Below are 15,696 nucleotides of genomic sequence, written 5' to 3' on the forward strand. Positions count from 1 at the left end.
CTTCCTCCACACTGTCTCATCACATATTCCTCGAGATCAGGTACAGAGTGAAGCTCTTGACACTGTCCCATCACACATTCCTGGAGATCAGGTACAGAGTGAAGCTCTTGACACTGTCTCATCACACACTCCTGGGGTCAGAGACAGATTGAAGCTCCCTCTGCGCTGTCCCATCACACACTTCTGGCGTCAGACACAGAGTGAAGCTTCCTCCACACTGTCCCATCACACATTCCTGGAGATCAGGTACAGAGTGAAGCTCTTGACACTGCCCCATCACACACTCCTGGGGTCAGAGACAGAGTGAAGCTCCCTCTGCGCTGTCCCATCACACACTTCTGGCGTCAGACACAGAGTGAAGCTTCCTCCACACTGTCTCATCACACATTCCTCGAGATCAGGTACAGAGTGAAGCTCTTGTCACTGTCCCATCACACACTCCTGGGGTCAGAGACAGCGTGAAGCTCCCTCTGCGCTGTCCCATCACACACTTCTGGGGTCAGACACAGAGTGAAGCTCCCTCCACACTGTCTCATCACACATCACTGACATCAGACACAGAGTGAAACTCCTGCCACACCGTCCCATCACACCCGGGGTCAGATACAGAGTGAAGCTCCCTCCGTATTGTACCATCACACACTCCTGGGATTGGATACAGAGTGAAGCTCCCTCCACACCGCCCCATTACACACCCCTGGGGTCAGGCACTGAATGCAGTTCCTTCCTTATCATCCCATGTCACACTCTTGGGGTTAAATACAGTTAAACTCCTTTTGAACAATTCCATCACAATCCCAGGCAGGGGCAGCACAGGTTAGACACAATAAAGTTCTTCCATAGCACTCCATCAAACACTCCAGGACATTTGCAACACAGGTTTGGAAGATAACTTCTCCAAGGACATTTTCCAGTCCCATGTGTACAGCTGGAACCACAGAAGCTGTCGAACTCAATAAGCTTCACAGCTGCTCTGTGACAAGTTACACCCATCCATGTGGGAAACGCTGATGCTGCAGAGGGTGGGGAACAGAAGAGAGCGCAGTTCTGCTGGAAATGTGGCTGCCCAATCTCTCAGACCAAACTCTTACAGCAATTGCCATCATGTCGTGTGAAGGAGAATTATCAGCCAGAAACTAGAGGCAGGACCCTCTCCTCCAAGACATTTTATATCTGCTCTCCCTCGTAACTCCCTGGATTATACAGGTCAGCGGGGGCTGGCTCACAGTCAGAATGACCTCTAGTGACCTCAATGCAGTAGGTCAGCTGTCACTTGCAACAGATTCCTCAACCTGTAACATTAACCCTGTTTTTTTCTCTCCACACAATACAGTTATTGGCAGGGTACTTGGCAGTGTGGAGCAAGAGAGGGATCTTGGGGTCCACATCACAGATCACTCAAAATTGCCACACAACTGTCCACAGGGTGGTTAAAAAGGCACGTGGTGCATCAGCCTTCTCTGGTCAGGGGACAGAGTTCATGAGCCTATTTAAAACTCTGGTTAGACCACACTAAGAATATTATGCTCACTTCTGGTTGCCTCATTACAGGAAGGACATGGACACTACAGAGAGGGTGCAGAGGAGATTTACCAGGATGCTGCCTGGATTAGACACCATGCCTTATGAGGATAGGCTGAACAAGCTATGGGTTTTCTCTTTGGAGCAAAGGAGCATGATGGTGACTTGATAGAGGTGTACAAGATGATAACAAGCATAGATCGAGTGGATAGCCAGAAACTTTTTCTCAGGGAGAAATGGCTAATACAAGGAGGTATACAGTACTGTGCAAAAATCTTAGGCACATGTATATCTGTGGTGCCTAAGACTTTTGCACAGAACTGTATATTGGTTAAAATAGGAAGGTGATTGGAAAACAGGGCTTGATGGTCTGCATCCCAGGGTAATTAACGAGGTGGCTCTAGAAATCGTGGACGCACTGGTAATCATTTTCCAATGTTCTATAGATTCAGTATCAGTCCCTGAGGATTGGAGGACAGCTAAGGTTATCCCACTTTTTAAAGAAAGGGGGGAGAGAAAACGGAATTATAGACCAGCTAGCCTGATATCAGTGGTGGGGAAGATGCTGGAGTCAATTATAAAAGATGAAATAACTGCACATTTGGATAGCAGTAACAGGATTGATCCGAGTCAGCATGGATTTACGAAAGGGAAATCATGCTTGATTAATCTTCTGGAATCTTTTGAGGATGTAACTATGAAAATGGACAAGGGACAGCCAGTGGATGTAGTGTACCTGGACGTTCAGAAAACCTTTGATAAGGTCCCACATAGGAGATTAGTGGGCAAAATTAGAGCACATGGTATTGGGGGTAGGGTACTGACATGGATAGAAAATTGGTTGGCAGACAGGAAACAAAGAGTAGGGATTAACAGGTCCTTTTCAGAATGGCAGGCAGTGACTAGTGGGGTACCGCAAGGCTCGGTGCTGGGACTGCAGCTATTTACAATAAACATCAATGATTTAGATGAAGGGATTAAAAGTAACATTAGCAAATTTGCAGATGACACAAAGCTGGGTGGCAGTGTGAAATATGAGCAGGATGTTAGGAGAATGCAGGGTGACTTGGACAGGTTGGGTGAGTGGGCAGATGCAGTTTAATGTGGGTAAATGTGAGATTATCCACTTGGTGGCAAGAACAGGAAGGCAGATTACTACCAGAGTGGTGTCAAGTTAGGAAAAGGGGAAGTACAATGAGATCTAGGTGTTTTTGTTCATCAATCACTGAAAGTAAGCATGCAGGTACAGCAGGCAGTGAAGAAAGCTAATGGCATGTTGGCCTTCGTAACAAGGGGACTTGAGTATAGGAGCAAAGAGGTCCTTCTGCAGTTGTACAAGGCCCTGGTGAGACCACACCTGGAGTATTGTATGCAGTTTTGGTCTCCAAATTTGAGGAAGGACATTCTTGCTAATGAGGGAGTGTAGCGTAGATTCACGAGGTTAATTCCCGGGATGGTGGGACTGTCATATGTTGAAAGACGGGAGTGCCTGGGCTTCTATACACTGGAATTTAGAAGGATGAGAGGGGATCTGATTGAAACATTAACATTATTAAGGGACCGGACACGCCAGAGGCAGGAAACATGTTTCCGATGTTGGGGGAGTCCAGAACCAGAGGCCACAGCTTAATAATAAAGGGTAGGCCATTTAGAACGGAGTTGAGGAAAAACTTTTTCACCAGAGAGTTGTGGATCTATGGAATGCTCTGCCTCAGAAGGCAGTGGGGGCCAATTCTCTGGATGCTTTCAAGAAAGAGTTGGATAGAGCTCTTAAAGATAGCGTAGTCAAGGGATATGGGAAGAAGGCAGGAACGGGGTACTGATTGTGGATGATCAGCCATGATGACAGTGAATGGCGGTGCTGGCTCGAAGGGCTGAATGGCCTACTCCTGCACCAATTGTCTATAAAACAGAAATAAGACTTCTTAGCTTATTAGCTGAGTGTTATTTGGTAACTCAAAAGATATGTTATACAGTACTGTGCAAAAGACTTAAGCACTCTAGGTTTATAAATATGCCTGAAACTTTTGCACGGCACTGTAACTTAAAGGTGATTCGAGGAAAATAAAGTGGGATATCAGAGGATGATCTTTAACATAGAGAGTGGCACACCCTGTCTGGTGTGGCAGTACAGGCAGATACATTAGGAACATTTAAGAGACCCTTAGGCACATGGATGATAGAAAAGAGGACTACGGGAGAAGGAAAGGACGTGAGAAGATTGTGAGGAGTTTAAAAGGCTGGCACAACATTGGGGGCCAAAGAGCCAAAACTGTGCTGTAATGTTCTATGTCGCAGATGCTGCCTGACCTGTTGAGTACCTGAGTGGCTTCTGGTTCAGAGTTCTGCTGTAGTTTACTTTGCAATGTCCTGCACAAGGCTGTACATTAGATCCCTGGAGACCTTCATTCCAAACTGTGTCCCTGTACCAGTTACCAATTCACATCCTTCTCACCTTGGTCTCTCAGACCTTCTAGAAGTTTGCTGAAGACGCCTCTGTGTGACTTTCCATCGGGATGCGTGATGAGGACATCCACGTCGCCACAGGTGGGCTTTCCACGGCGGAAGGAGCCGCAGGCAAAGCCGATCAGGCCTGGATTAATGGAGCGAGCCGTGTTGCACACCTGGAGAACACACAATGATCCCAATGGCTCCATCAATTCAATATTTTGTTTCCTTCCATGCTGCTCCAGCTGTACAAAATTCTCTCTTGCTCATTCCCTACTCTGACACTTCAAATTGTCATTTACCTGTCCTATGCACCGCATGCATTTTCCATTATATTTTACTACCATATTTATGGTAGTATTTGGTTTCTGTGTGTGTGAGATATGTTTTGTGAGTTACGCTGTGTTTCATTTGGTTATATACTGTATATGTACAGTCAGATGATATTAACTTGAACTTGATTACCTTCAACATCTTCCCTGGTCTGAGGATCACATTTACCTCAATGTATTGGTGCTACAGCTGGATGTGAGTGAGGAATCCTGATGACCTCTCTAATGATTCTGGAGAGATGGTGGTGTGCTCAGACGTAACAGATTCCACTGGCCAACCAAAGCTGTTATTGATCTTGCTATGATCGCAAGAACCTGCTGGACATGAAGAACTTAAAGTACTGCAAGTCTACCCCATTGGTGAGTTGCTCGTTGGCGGAGAAACTGAAGGAGCTGGACTTGGTGTGGATCATGCTGCTGCCTGCATGACGGTAGTGTACAATCTAACGGCAAGTCATGGTTGTTTTTCTTGTGATCATAAGACCCTGTTGGGCACTGGTAAGTGGAATGCTGCGTCCGCTTCACTGTTTTATTGGCGAATGGCGGGGGAACTGTGTGGCCTCGGTTGTAGCAAGGACTAGGTTTCAAACCACAGTGGCACCTGCTTGCAGCTGCCCAGGAGAGAGGTGTCGGAGTCCGTACGCTCCACCAAAGGCAGTGTGGCGTAGCGTCCATACTTGTTTCGGTGCTGCCCTTCAAAGTTCTCTTGGCAGAAGACAAGATGTGCTGAGTTTGACCGCAGACTGCTGCAACATTCACAGATGCAGGGACTTGGACTATATGTTTTTATGTATAACTGTGTTTTCTCACTGTCTTATATGTGTTATATTTGCCTATACTGTGAATGACTGTTGATTCTGTGTGAATTGCACCAGGGCCCCAGAGTAATACCGTTCCCCTTGTCTGTATTCATGGGTATTCCATCTATGGTTGAACTACAGTTGAATATGAATTTGAATTTAAACCGTGTAATGGTCAGACAGTGTAAGCTGCCTTTTCTCAGCTCCCCAAGACGTGGCTGGGGGAGCAGGTGCTGCTGCAGTATCCTTAGCTTTGTCACATGTACATCAAACACACAGTGAAATGCATCATTGGCATCAGAAACCAATAAAGTCCAAGGATGTGCTGGGGACAGCCCACTAGTGTTGTCCTGCTTCTGATCCCAACATAGCATGCCCATAACTTACCAATCTTAACCCGTACGTCTTTGGAAGGTGGGGGGAAACTGGACTACCCAGAGTCACAGGAACAATGTTCAAGTTCCTTACAGATCGTGGTGGGAGTTAACTCTGTAAAGCAGTAGAGTAACTTCTACGCTACTGTGCCGCCCATGAAAGAAGCATCACTGAATGCATTCCATCTGTGAATTTAGAGGTTGGCTTTTCTCAGACAGACCCTTGCTGGGCGTCTGTATTGATTTGCAAACCCCTGCCAGGGGAGTGGCTGCTGACCAATCCCCAACCTGGGGCTTGTGAGGCAGGAGGCACGTCCGCCCACACCCATGCTTGCTGGAGCAGTGTTTTCCTGCGTTCGCCACTTGGTGGTGGAAGGAGGCAGCTATGAGCTGGCTCCTGCACGCATCACGTGTGGTCAGACGTGCTCAGTTTTCCGCAGGGGAGAATGTACTGATGAACTCAACATATCGACTATCAAAGAGTCATGGAGAACTGCAGCACAGAAGCAGACTCTTAGGCCCCTCATTTGCTCCTCTTGCAGTTTACTCTGCTATGCTCTCTTGAATCACCCAGATACAGCCGGCCGATGGTGCAGTGGCACCTGCACCGGACTTCGAGGCGAGTGGTCCCGGGTTTGAATCTGGCCGGCTCCTCACAATCTTTCCATCTGTGTTGGGTTGAGCATTGAGCCAGCAACTCGGCCTCATGCAAAGTAAACAAAATGCTAAAGGAACGGCAAGGTTACCATCTGATTCCCCACACAGGAATAACAGCCTCCATACAGCATATGTAATTGTTCAGTGAATTCCCAGTAGTTACAGTGCAGTTGCTTCTGTGCTTTTTCTAGAAACTTCTTAGTTTTTAGTAGCAGGTGGCATGCCACCTGATTCAGGCTACTTTATAGGTTAATAGATATCACTGGAATTTTTGTTTTCTCTAGCGAGTATGAGGTGACCTTTTTCCTTTGTCTTTGGGCTCCTCTTTTGTTCATTTTTGCTCTTATACAACTTTATAAAACCATCGTAGGCAACAGGTTTTTTGTGTCATTCTGAAGAACCTTTGGATCACAGACGTATGGGGAAGATGCTGGAGTCAATTATAAAAGAGGAAATTACGACACATTTGGACAGCAGTAGAAGGATCAGTCCCGGTCAGCATGGATTTAGACAATAGACAATAGGTGCAGAAGTAGACCTTTCGGCCCTTCAAGCCTGCACCGCCATTCTGAGATCATGGCTGATCAATTACTATCAATACCCTGTTCCTGCCTTGTCCCCATAATCCCTTGATTCCCCTATCCATAAGATACCTATCTAGCTTCTTCTTGAAAGCATCCAGAGAATTGGCCTCCACTGCCTTCCTAGGCAGTGCATTCCGGACCCCCACAACTCTCTGGGAGAAGAAGTTTTTCCTTAACTCTGTCCTAAATGACTTGCCCCTTATTCTCAAACCATGCCCTCTGGTACTGGACTCTCCCAGCATCTGGAACATATTTCCTGCCTCTATCTTGTCCAATCCCTTAATAATCTTATATCAGATCCCCTCTCAATCTCCTTAATTCCAGCATGTACAAGCCCAGTCCCTCTAACCTTTCTGCGTAGGACAGTCCAGACATCCCAGGAATTAACCTCGTGAATCTACGCTGCACTTCCTCTACAGCCAGGATGTCTTTCCTTAACCCTGGAGACCAAAACTGTACACAATACTCCAGGTGTGGTCTCACCAGGGCTCTGTATAAATGCAAGAGGATTTCCTTGCTCTTGTACTCAATTCCCTTTGTAATAAAGACCAACATTCCATTAGCCTTCTTCACTGCCTGCTGCACTTGCTCATTCACCTTCAGTGACTGATGAACAAGGACTCCGAGATCTCTTTGTATTTCTCCCTTACCCAACTCTACACCGCTCAGATAATAATCTGCTTTCCTGTTCTTACACCCAAAATGGATAACCTCACACTTATTCACATTAAATGTCATCTGCCAAGTATCTGCCCACTCACCCAGCCTATCCAAGTCACCCTGAATTCTCCTAACATCCTCATCACATGCCACACTGCCACACAGCTTAGTATCATCAGCAAATTTGCTGATGTTATTTTTTATGCCTTCATCCAAATCGTTAACGTAAATGGTAAACAGCTGTGGTCCCAATACCGAGCCCTGTGGCACCCCACTAGTCACCACCTGCCATTCCGAGAAACACCCATTCACCGCTACCCTTTGCTTTCTATCTGCCAACCAGTTTTCTATCAATGTCAATGCCTCCCCCCCCCCCGATGCCCTGAGCTTTGATTTTACCCACCAATCTTCTATGTGGGACCTTATCAAATTTATGAAGGGAAAATCATGCTTGACTAATCTTCTGGAGTTTTTTGAGGATGTAACTATGAAAATGGACAAGAGAGAGCCAGTGGATGTAGTGTACCTGGACTTCCAGAAAGCTTTTGATAAAGTCCCACATAGGAGATTAGTGGGCAAAATTAGGGCACATGGTATTGGGGGCAGAGTACTGACATGGATTGAAAATTGGCTGGCTGACAGGAAACAAAGAGTAGTGATTAACGGGTCCCTTTCGGAATGGCAGGCTGTGACCAGTAGGGTACTGCAATGTTCGGTGCTGGGACCACAGCTGTTTACAATATACATTAATGAGTTAAATGAAGGGATTAAAGTAACATTAGCAAATTTGCTGATGACACAAAGCTGGGTGGCAGTGTGAAAAGTCAGAAGGATGTTATGAGAATGCAGGGTGACTTGGACAGGTTGGGTGAGTGGGCAAATGTATGGCAGATGCAGTTTAATGTGGATAAATATGAGATTATCCACTTGGTGGCAAGAACAGGAAGGCAGATCACTACCAGAGTGGTGTCAAGTTAGGAAAAGGGGAAGTACAATGAGATCTAAGTTCTTGTACATCAGTCAATGAAAGCAAGCATGCAGGTACAGCAGGCAGTGAAGAAAGCTAATGGCATGCTGGCCTTTATAACAAGGGGAATTGAGTATTGGAGTAAAGAGGTCCTTCTGCAGCCATACAGGGCCCTGGTGAGACCCCACCTGGAGAATTGTGTGCAGTTTTGGTCTCCAAACTTGAGTAAGGACATTCCTGCTATTGAGGGAGTGCAACATAGGTTCACAAGGTTAATTCCCGGAATGGCGGGACTACGTTGAAAGATTGGAGCGACGGGGCTTGTATACACTGGAATTTAGAAGGATGAGAGGGGATTGATTGAAACATAAGATTATTAAGGGACTGGACACGCTGGAGGCAGGAAGCATGTTCCCACTGATGGGTGAGTCCAGAACTAGAAACCATAGTTTGAGAATAAGGGGTAGGCCATTTAGAACAGAGATGCGGAAAAACTTTTTCACCCAGAGAGTGGTGGATATGTGGAATGCTCTGCCCCAGAAGGCAGAGGAGGCCAAGTCTCTGGATGCATTCAAGAGAGAGTTGGATAGAGCTCTTATAGATAGCGGGGTCAAGGGATATGGGGAGAGGGCAGGAACAGGGTACTGATTGTGTATGACCAGCCATGATCACAGTGAATGGTGGTGCTGGCTAGAAGGGCTGAATGGCCTACTCCTGCACCTACTGTCTATTGTATCAGGATCCCAAGGAGCTGGTGCAATTTAAGATAAAGGTAGCAACAGTTCAGAGGAGCTCAGGGCAAGAGAATGTCAAAGTGGCCTTTGGAAAAAGTTGTGGCTGAGGTTTCATCCAATGATGAGCATAGCAATGGTGGAGATGACCATCAATCTTTCCAGTTTCAAGTGGGAGGAAATTTCTTTTCACCCGTCACTGGGTATCAAACATGCAGCCTACAGAGGAGGGATCAGGAGAGATACAGAGCGTCACAGAAAGCTCGACAAGATCATTGAGCGACAGAGGGATGAGAGGGCTGGGGACTCTGGAACCCTCAGTGGAGGGTAACAGGGATTGTGTGCCCCTCCAGTGGAGGGTGGAATGGTCCATCATCTCAGGAGGCTGAGGAGCATATGACATATGACCCTACAAGAACAGTTTCAGTACTGCTGCAGAAGCTGCAGCAGGGAAAGGGTTAAGTGAAGGGGGCAGCCAGCTGCAGCTGTACATAATAGGAGAATAAATTCCCACGTGAACAGCAATAAAGGACCAAGGACATGCACACACAGCAAGATACTGAAATGAAGGATTGCAGGCACACACATCACTTTACCAACACCAAGGTATATACATGTAGTTTCCATTGGTTACTATCACCTGAAGAATGTATTGTGATTGATATTCGGATAATAAAAATAATAATAAAGAATTGGAAAGTTGGGTCAATATTTATATAAAATTGATTATTCTGAGCTGAAGTCTCAGAACAGTTTGGAGACGGGGCTGAATTGTTCTCCTTGTTCACAAGTAAATAAAGTGAGACTGAATTGATGCTGCATAGAAAACTTTCTGCCCAGATGATTACAGCTTGGTCTGGTAACCGCTCTGCCTGTGACCACAAGAGACTGCAGAGAGTAGTGGACACATCATGGAAACCAGCCTCCCCTCCATGGAGTCTGTCTTTACTTCTCACTGTCTCGGTAAGGCAGCCAGCAGAAGCAAGGAGCCCACCCACCCTGGACATTCGCTCTCCCATCGGGCAGAAGGTCGAACAGCCTGAAAGCACATACCAGCAGGCTCAAGGACAGCTTCTGTCCAATGTCATCAGACTCTCGGACAGATCTCGTGTATGGCAACACGGACTCACAATCTACCTCCTAATGATCTTGCACTTCATTGTGTACCTGCACAGTGCTCTCTCAGTTTTACTTTATGCTAACTCAGTGGGTACATAACGATCTGATCTGTATATGCAAGGCAATCTGTGCACTGTATCTCGGTACATGAGGCAGTAATAGACCAACAGCAGTTCCAACTGGGAGATGAGGGCGAATTGTTAGAGTCCACCTATTCGGTGATAACACTGTGACAGGATCCAGGATGGGAGAAGGGCCAGTCCCAGAACAGTGGAGTGACTGTAGTACTGGTTGATGCCTTTCCCACGAGTTGATAGATGCCCCATCAGCCCTCCCAAAAGGGCGAGAGGGAGAGCTTATCAATGATTCTACTTGTTGGGAGGGCATGTGTGGGTAGTCATTTCAGGGGTTAGCTCAGATGAGGGAATGCGCTGAGCTGAAAGACTTTGTTTGGCAGTCCCATCTCGCCCGAAACACTCACATGCTCATAAACAGAAGGACTTACAGTGCTCTCGATCTCAGCAGCCTCTTCTCGGGGCATCCGATCCAGGAAATCATGGTAGTGTTTGAGGCCAATTGTCTGGTGACTGGTGAGAGTGGCTTTCGTCTTAATGTCCTCTAAAGTTCTGAAGCCCTGGAAGACACACCGACATGAATTGTGCAGAGTATAAGTGAAAGGTTTTGCTTTTCACGAGAAACTTTGATTAAAAGCCCAGAGTGGGCTGTGGAAACCCGAATAGGTTAGAGTTTCAAAGTGAGGAGTCACCATTCCGGTCTCATATCAGAAGAATCTCTTCACCCACAAGACCATAAAACAAAGGAAAAGAATTAGGCCACTCAGCCCATCGAGCCTGTCCTGTTCTGCCATTCCATCATGGCTGGATTATTATCCCTCTCAACCCAAGTCTTATGCCCTTTTTCCTGTAACCTTTAATGTTCTGACTAATCAAGAAACAATCAATCTCCTCTTTTAAAAATATTTGGACTTGGCCTCCACAGCTGCCTGTGGCAAAGAATTCCACAGATTCCCCACCGTCTGACTAAAGAAATTCATCCTTCTATACTGATGCTGTGCCCTGTGGTCCTAGACTCTCCTACTATGGAAATATCCTCTCCACTCTACACTTTATCTAGATCATTGGTTTCTAATCTGGGGTCCATGGACACCTTGCTTAATGGTATCAGTCCATGGCATAAGAAAAGCTTGGGAACCCCCGATCCAGATGATGAACCGAAGGAGACTGGAGAGGGTTAGTCAATGAAACATCCAAGGTAGAGTTCTATAGGTATCAAGAGAATCAGGAAGATAAATGGGAAAGGAAAGTGGTGCTGAGGCAAAGGAGCTGCCATGATTCTGTTCCAAGCCTAGCTGTAGGGTAATTGGTAATTACAGTACATGGTAATTGGCTTATTATTATCACATGTACTTATTGACTCATCATTTTCGCTTTCTATCCCTGCTCAAGCTCTTAGACTTTTTCTGCCGGTTTCATAAATTTAAACAATTTCCTCAAAAGATAATTATCAGGTTAGCTCTTTTGAACTACACTTCTAAATTGTGGATTCAAAACCTAAGATGCAGCCAGATGACAGTTTTAAATGCCAGCTCAAAACCCATTTATTTAACCTTGCTTTTAACTAACATCAATTTACCTACAATTCACCTACTGACACAACTGACCGACAGATGACGCAATAGCCACAGCTCTACACACCATACTTACACATCTGGAGAAGGATGCTTATGTGAGAATGCTGTTCTTGGACTACAGTTCAGCATTCAACACCATAGTTCCATCCAGGCTGAACAAGAAGCTCAGAGACTTCGGCCTTCACCCTGCCTTGTGTAGCTGGACTTCCTGTCAGATTACCAGCAGGTGGTAAAGGTGGGCTCCCTCAAAAGAGGAGCCCCTCAGGGCGGTGTCCTAAGCCCCCTCCTTTACTCTCTGTATACCCATGACTGTGTCGCTACCCACAGCTCCGATCTGCTGATTAAATTCGCTGATGACACTACACTGATTGGCCTAATCTCAAATAATAATGAGGCAGCCTACAGAGAAGAAGTCATCACCCTGACGTAGAAAATGTCGCAAAAACAAAGGAGCTGGTTGTGGATTACAGGAGAAATAGAGACAGGCCAGCCCTTATTGACCATCAGTGGATCTGGGGTTGAGAGGGTGAACAGCTTTAAGTTCCTCGGCTTACACATCACCGAGGATCTCACGTGATCTCTACATGCCGACTGTGCGGTGAAAAAAGCACAACAGCACCTCTTTCACCTCAGACGGTTGAAGAAGTTTGGTATGGGCCCCCAAATCCTAAGAACTTTCTACAGGGGCACAATTGAGAGCATCCTGACTGGCTGCATTACTGCCTGGTATGGGAACCCTCAATCGCAGAACTCTGCAGAGAGTGGTGCAGACAGCCCAGCGCATCTGTAGTTGTGAACGTCCCACAATTCAGGACATTTACAAAGACAGGCGTGTAAAAAGGGCCCAAAGGACTTTTACTCCTCATGTATGTGAAGGATGTAAGTAGTAAAGTCAATTCAATACATTTTTTTGTCTTTTATTTTCATTTTTTTTAAATTTTTATTTATTTTTGTGTTTGCACTTTATTCCACTGTAAAGCACTTTGAACTACATCATCTGTATGAAAAGTGCCCTATAAATACGTTATTATTATGAAGGACTGAGGCAGAGTGAAAAGCTTGACTTGCATTCTGTCCGTACAGATGAACGTTACACAGTGCATTGAGGTAGAACAAGGTAAAACTATACCAGACCCAGAATAAAGAGTTGCAGAGAAAGTGAAGTACAGTGCAGGTAGACACTAAGGTAGAAGAGGTAGATTGTGAGGTCGAGAGTCCATTTAGGGAACTATTCAGAACTTCCTAAGTCCTCTGAAAGGAATTATTCAGTCTGATGTCAATGTGGGATTCAGGATTATTTGGAGGGAATATCGTGGACAGGACATGCATATAATGACGCTGATGACTATGGATGAGTCACCATGATAGGCTAATGGCTCTCTGTTTCCTTGTTTTAACGCAGCACTTCAACAGCACCTTCAGGAAGTCTGACAGAATCTTGTTCTCACTTACCAACAGCCTCCCCATTAAACAATCCTGCTTCCTCTTCCAAAGGTGCTGCCTGACTTGATGAGTGTTTTCAACATGTTTTGTAAATTTATCTAGATACAGCAGAGTAAAGGGTCCTTTCCGGCCCATTGAGTCCATACTTCCCAATTATGCTCATGTGACCAATTAACCTACTAACCGGTACATCTTTGGATTGAGGGAGAAGTATGATTGAACAGCGGAACTGACTCCATGGGCTGTATGGCCTAATTCTGCTCCAATGTCATACGGTCTTAAAGAAACTGGAGCACTTGGATGAAATAGACTCCTTACGGAAAGCGGCAGGAATTAAACTCAGGGCACTAGCACTGTAATAGTGTTGCACTAACTTATGCACTGTCATGCCTGCTCTAAAACTCCAGCTAGTGGTGATGAGAAATTTCTGCATTATCAGACCACAAAATTAGTGCCTCCAAGGCTGATTCCCATGAGGTTTCTGAGCCTGAGGAGATGCCATGAAAGACTTGCAAGTTTCTATAGATATTCGGTGGAGAAGATTCTGACTGGCTGCATCACCATCTGCCTGGAAGCCTCACTGCACGGGATTGAAAGAGGCTCCAGAGGGTTGTAGACTCATCACGGGCACAACTGTCTCCACCATCCAGGACATCTTCAAAAGGCAGTGCCTCAAGAAGGCAGCATCGATCACAAACGACCCACGCTGTCTGGGACATCCTCTCATTACTACAATCAGGGAGGAGATACATGAGCCTGTAGACCCACACTCAATGTTTCTTCCCCTCCGCTATCATATTCTAAACGGTCAATGAACACAAGTTATTCCCTTTTTTCTGCACTATTTATTTATTTTTGAAACTTATAGTAACTTGATGTCTTTACACTGTCCTATGACCACAAATCAACAAGTTTCAGGTTGAATAAACTGATTCTGATCCCGTGCAATCTACTGCACAGCACATCTTTTACCTCAGAGTCACTTTCCTGCACTACTCCCGTGTTTCTTAAAACTTTTATTTCTATTTCTATTAGAGATTCAGCAGATTAACAGTCCCCTCTGGCCCAATGAGCATGCACCCCCTAATTACAGCCATGTAACCAATTCAACTACTAACCTATACATTTTGGGAATGGGGGTAGAACTCAGAATTCCCTGAGGAAACCCATGCGGCAACGGGGAGAACCTACGAACTCCTTACAGACAGTGGTGGAATTGAACCCGGGATGTTGGCGCTGTCATAGCGTCATGCTAGCCACTACACTACCATACTTTCCTGCCCTGTTATGCCTTGATAACTGAGAAGCCGTGACTCTGTGCTGAGATTGTACATAATTCATGGGTTGCTTTCGGTATAATTCGATGTCTCTCCATTGAGAAGTCCTGGCCAGAACAGGCACTTGAGAGCCACGAGACAGTGACGATAAGCTCATTTGCTGAACATGGAACACTGAAATCCAGTACCCACCTGCTGGTACCACACCTGGGCTGTCTTCACACCAGCCCCCCAGATGTTGGCAAAAACCTCCAGCACAGAGACGCTGTCATTGATGTAGTCCAGCTTGCGCAGGTGCCCAGTTTCTAGGATCTCCCAAATCTTCTCGGCCATCCGCTTGCCGATTCCTGGGATCTGACAGGCCTCCTACGGAAAGTAAGGGGAAGGCTGGCTCAAAACCACACAAGTGGCAGAATTTTAAATGAGATTAAAAAAAAACACAAGATGCAGATCATAAATAGTTCACTGCTCCTTCATATCACTGAGTCTAAATCCTGGAACTGTGTTTAGATCCAGTGAACACAGTGAGGTACTGAGTTCAGTCCCTCAACAGCACTGTGGGGACACCTTCATCACTAGGACTGAAACAGTTACCCCTTACCAGGTGCTGATAGGAGCGGGCAATAAATGCTGGCCTGGAGAGTGATCCCCTGTGGTTCCCACCGCAAAAGCAGGATATAGTGCAAAGGAGAAAGCTTGATGTCAGCTCAACAGGAGAATTGTCATAGAAAACAACAGCTCAGAAACAGGCCTTTTGGCCCATCTAGTCCATGCTGAACCATTTAAACTTCCTCGTCCCATTGAGCTGCACCCGGACCACAGTCTTCCATACCCCTACCATCCATGTACCTATCCAAACCTCTCTTAAATGTTGAAATCGAGCTTGCATGCATCACTTGTGTTGGCAGCTTGTTCCACACTCTCATGGGCCCTCTGAGTAAAGAAGTTACCCCTCATTTTCCCCTTAAGCATTTCACCTTTCATCCTTTACTCACTGGAATCTCACCCAGCCTCAGTAGAAAAAGCCTGCTTGCATTTACCCTCATAATTTTGTATACCTCTATCATACCTTCTCCCAATCTCCTATATTCGAGGGAATAAAGTTCTAACCTATTCAATCTTTCTCTATAAC

At 45.9% G+C, this 15,696-nt stretch overlaps 1 protein-coding gene across 3 annotated transcripts in view; it reads right to left on the bottom strand.

Moving 5' to 3' along the window:
- Nucleotides 1-15,696, bottom strand: part of poll (polymerase (DNA directed), lambda) — a 37,754-nt gene that overhangs the window by 5,575 nt on the left and 16,483 nt on the right. For all 3 annotated transcript variants that reach the window (XM_059947195.1, XM_059947194.1, XM_059947193.1), the window contains exons 5-7: nt 14,757-14,930; nt 10,699-10,827; nt 3,977-4,145 (exon numbers count right to left, since the gene is read on the bottom strand). In XM_059947195.1, coding sequence (XP_059803178.1) covers nt 3,977-4,145; nt 10,699-10,827; nt 14,757-14,930 — 472 coding nt within the window. The remainder of the gene's footprint in view (nt 1-3,976; nt 4,146-10,698; nt 10,828-14,756; nt 14,931-15,696) is intronic.

The sequence above is a fragment of the Hypanus sabinus genome, chromosome 22 (genome assembly GCF_030144855.1).
Source record: "Hypanus sabinus isolate sHypSab1 chromosome 22, sHypSab1.hap1, whole genome shotgun sequence".
Lineage (NCBI taxonomy): Eukaryota > Metazoa > Chordata > Chondrichthyes > Myliobatiformes > Dasyatidae > Hypanus > Hypanus sabinus.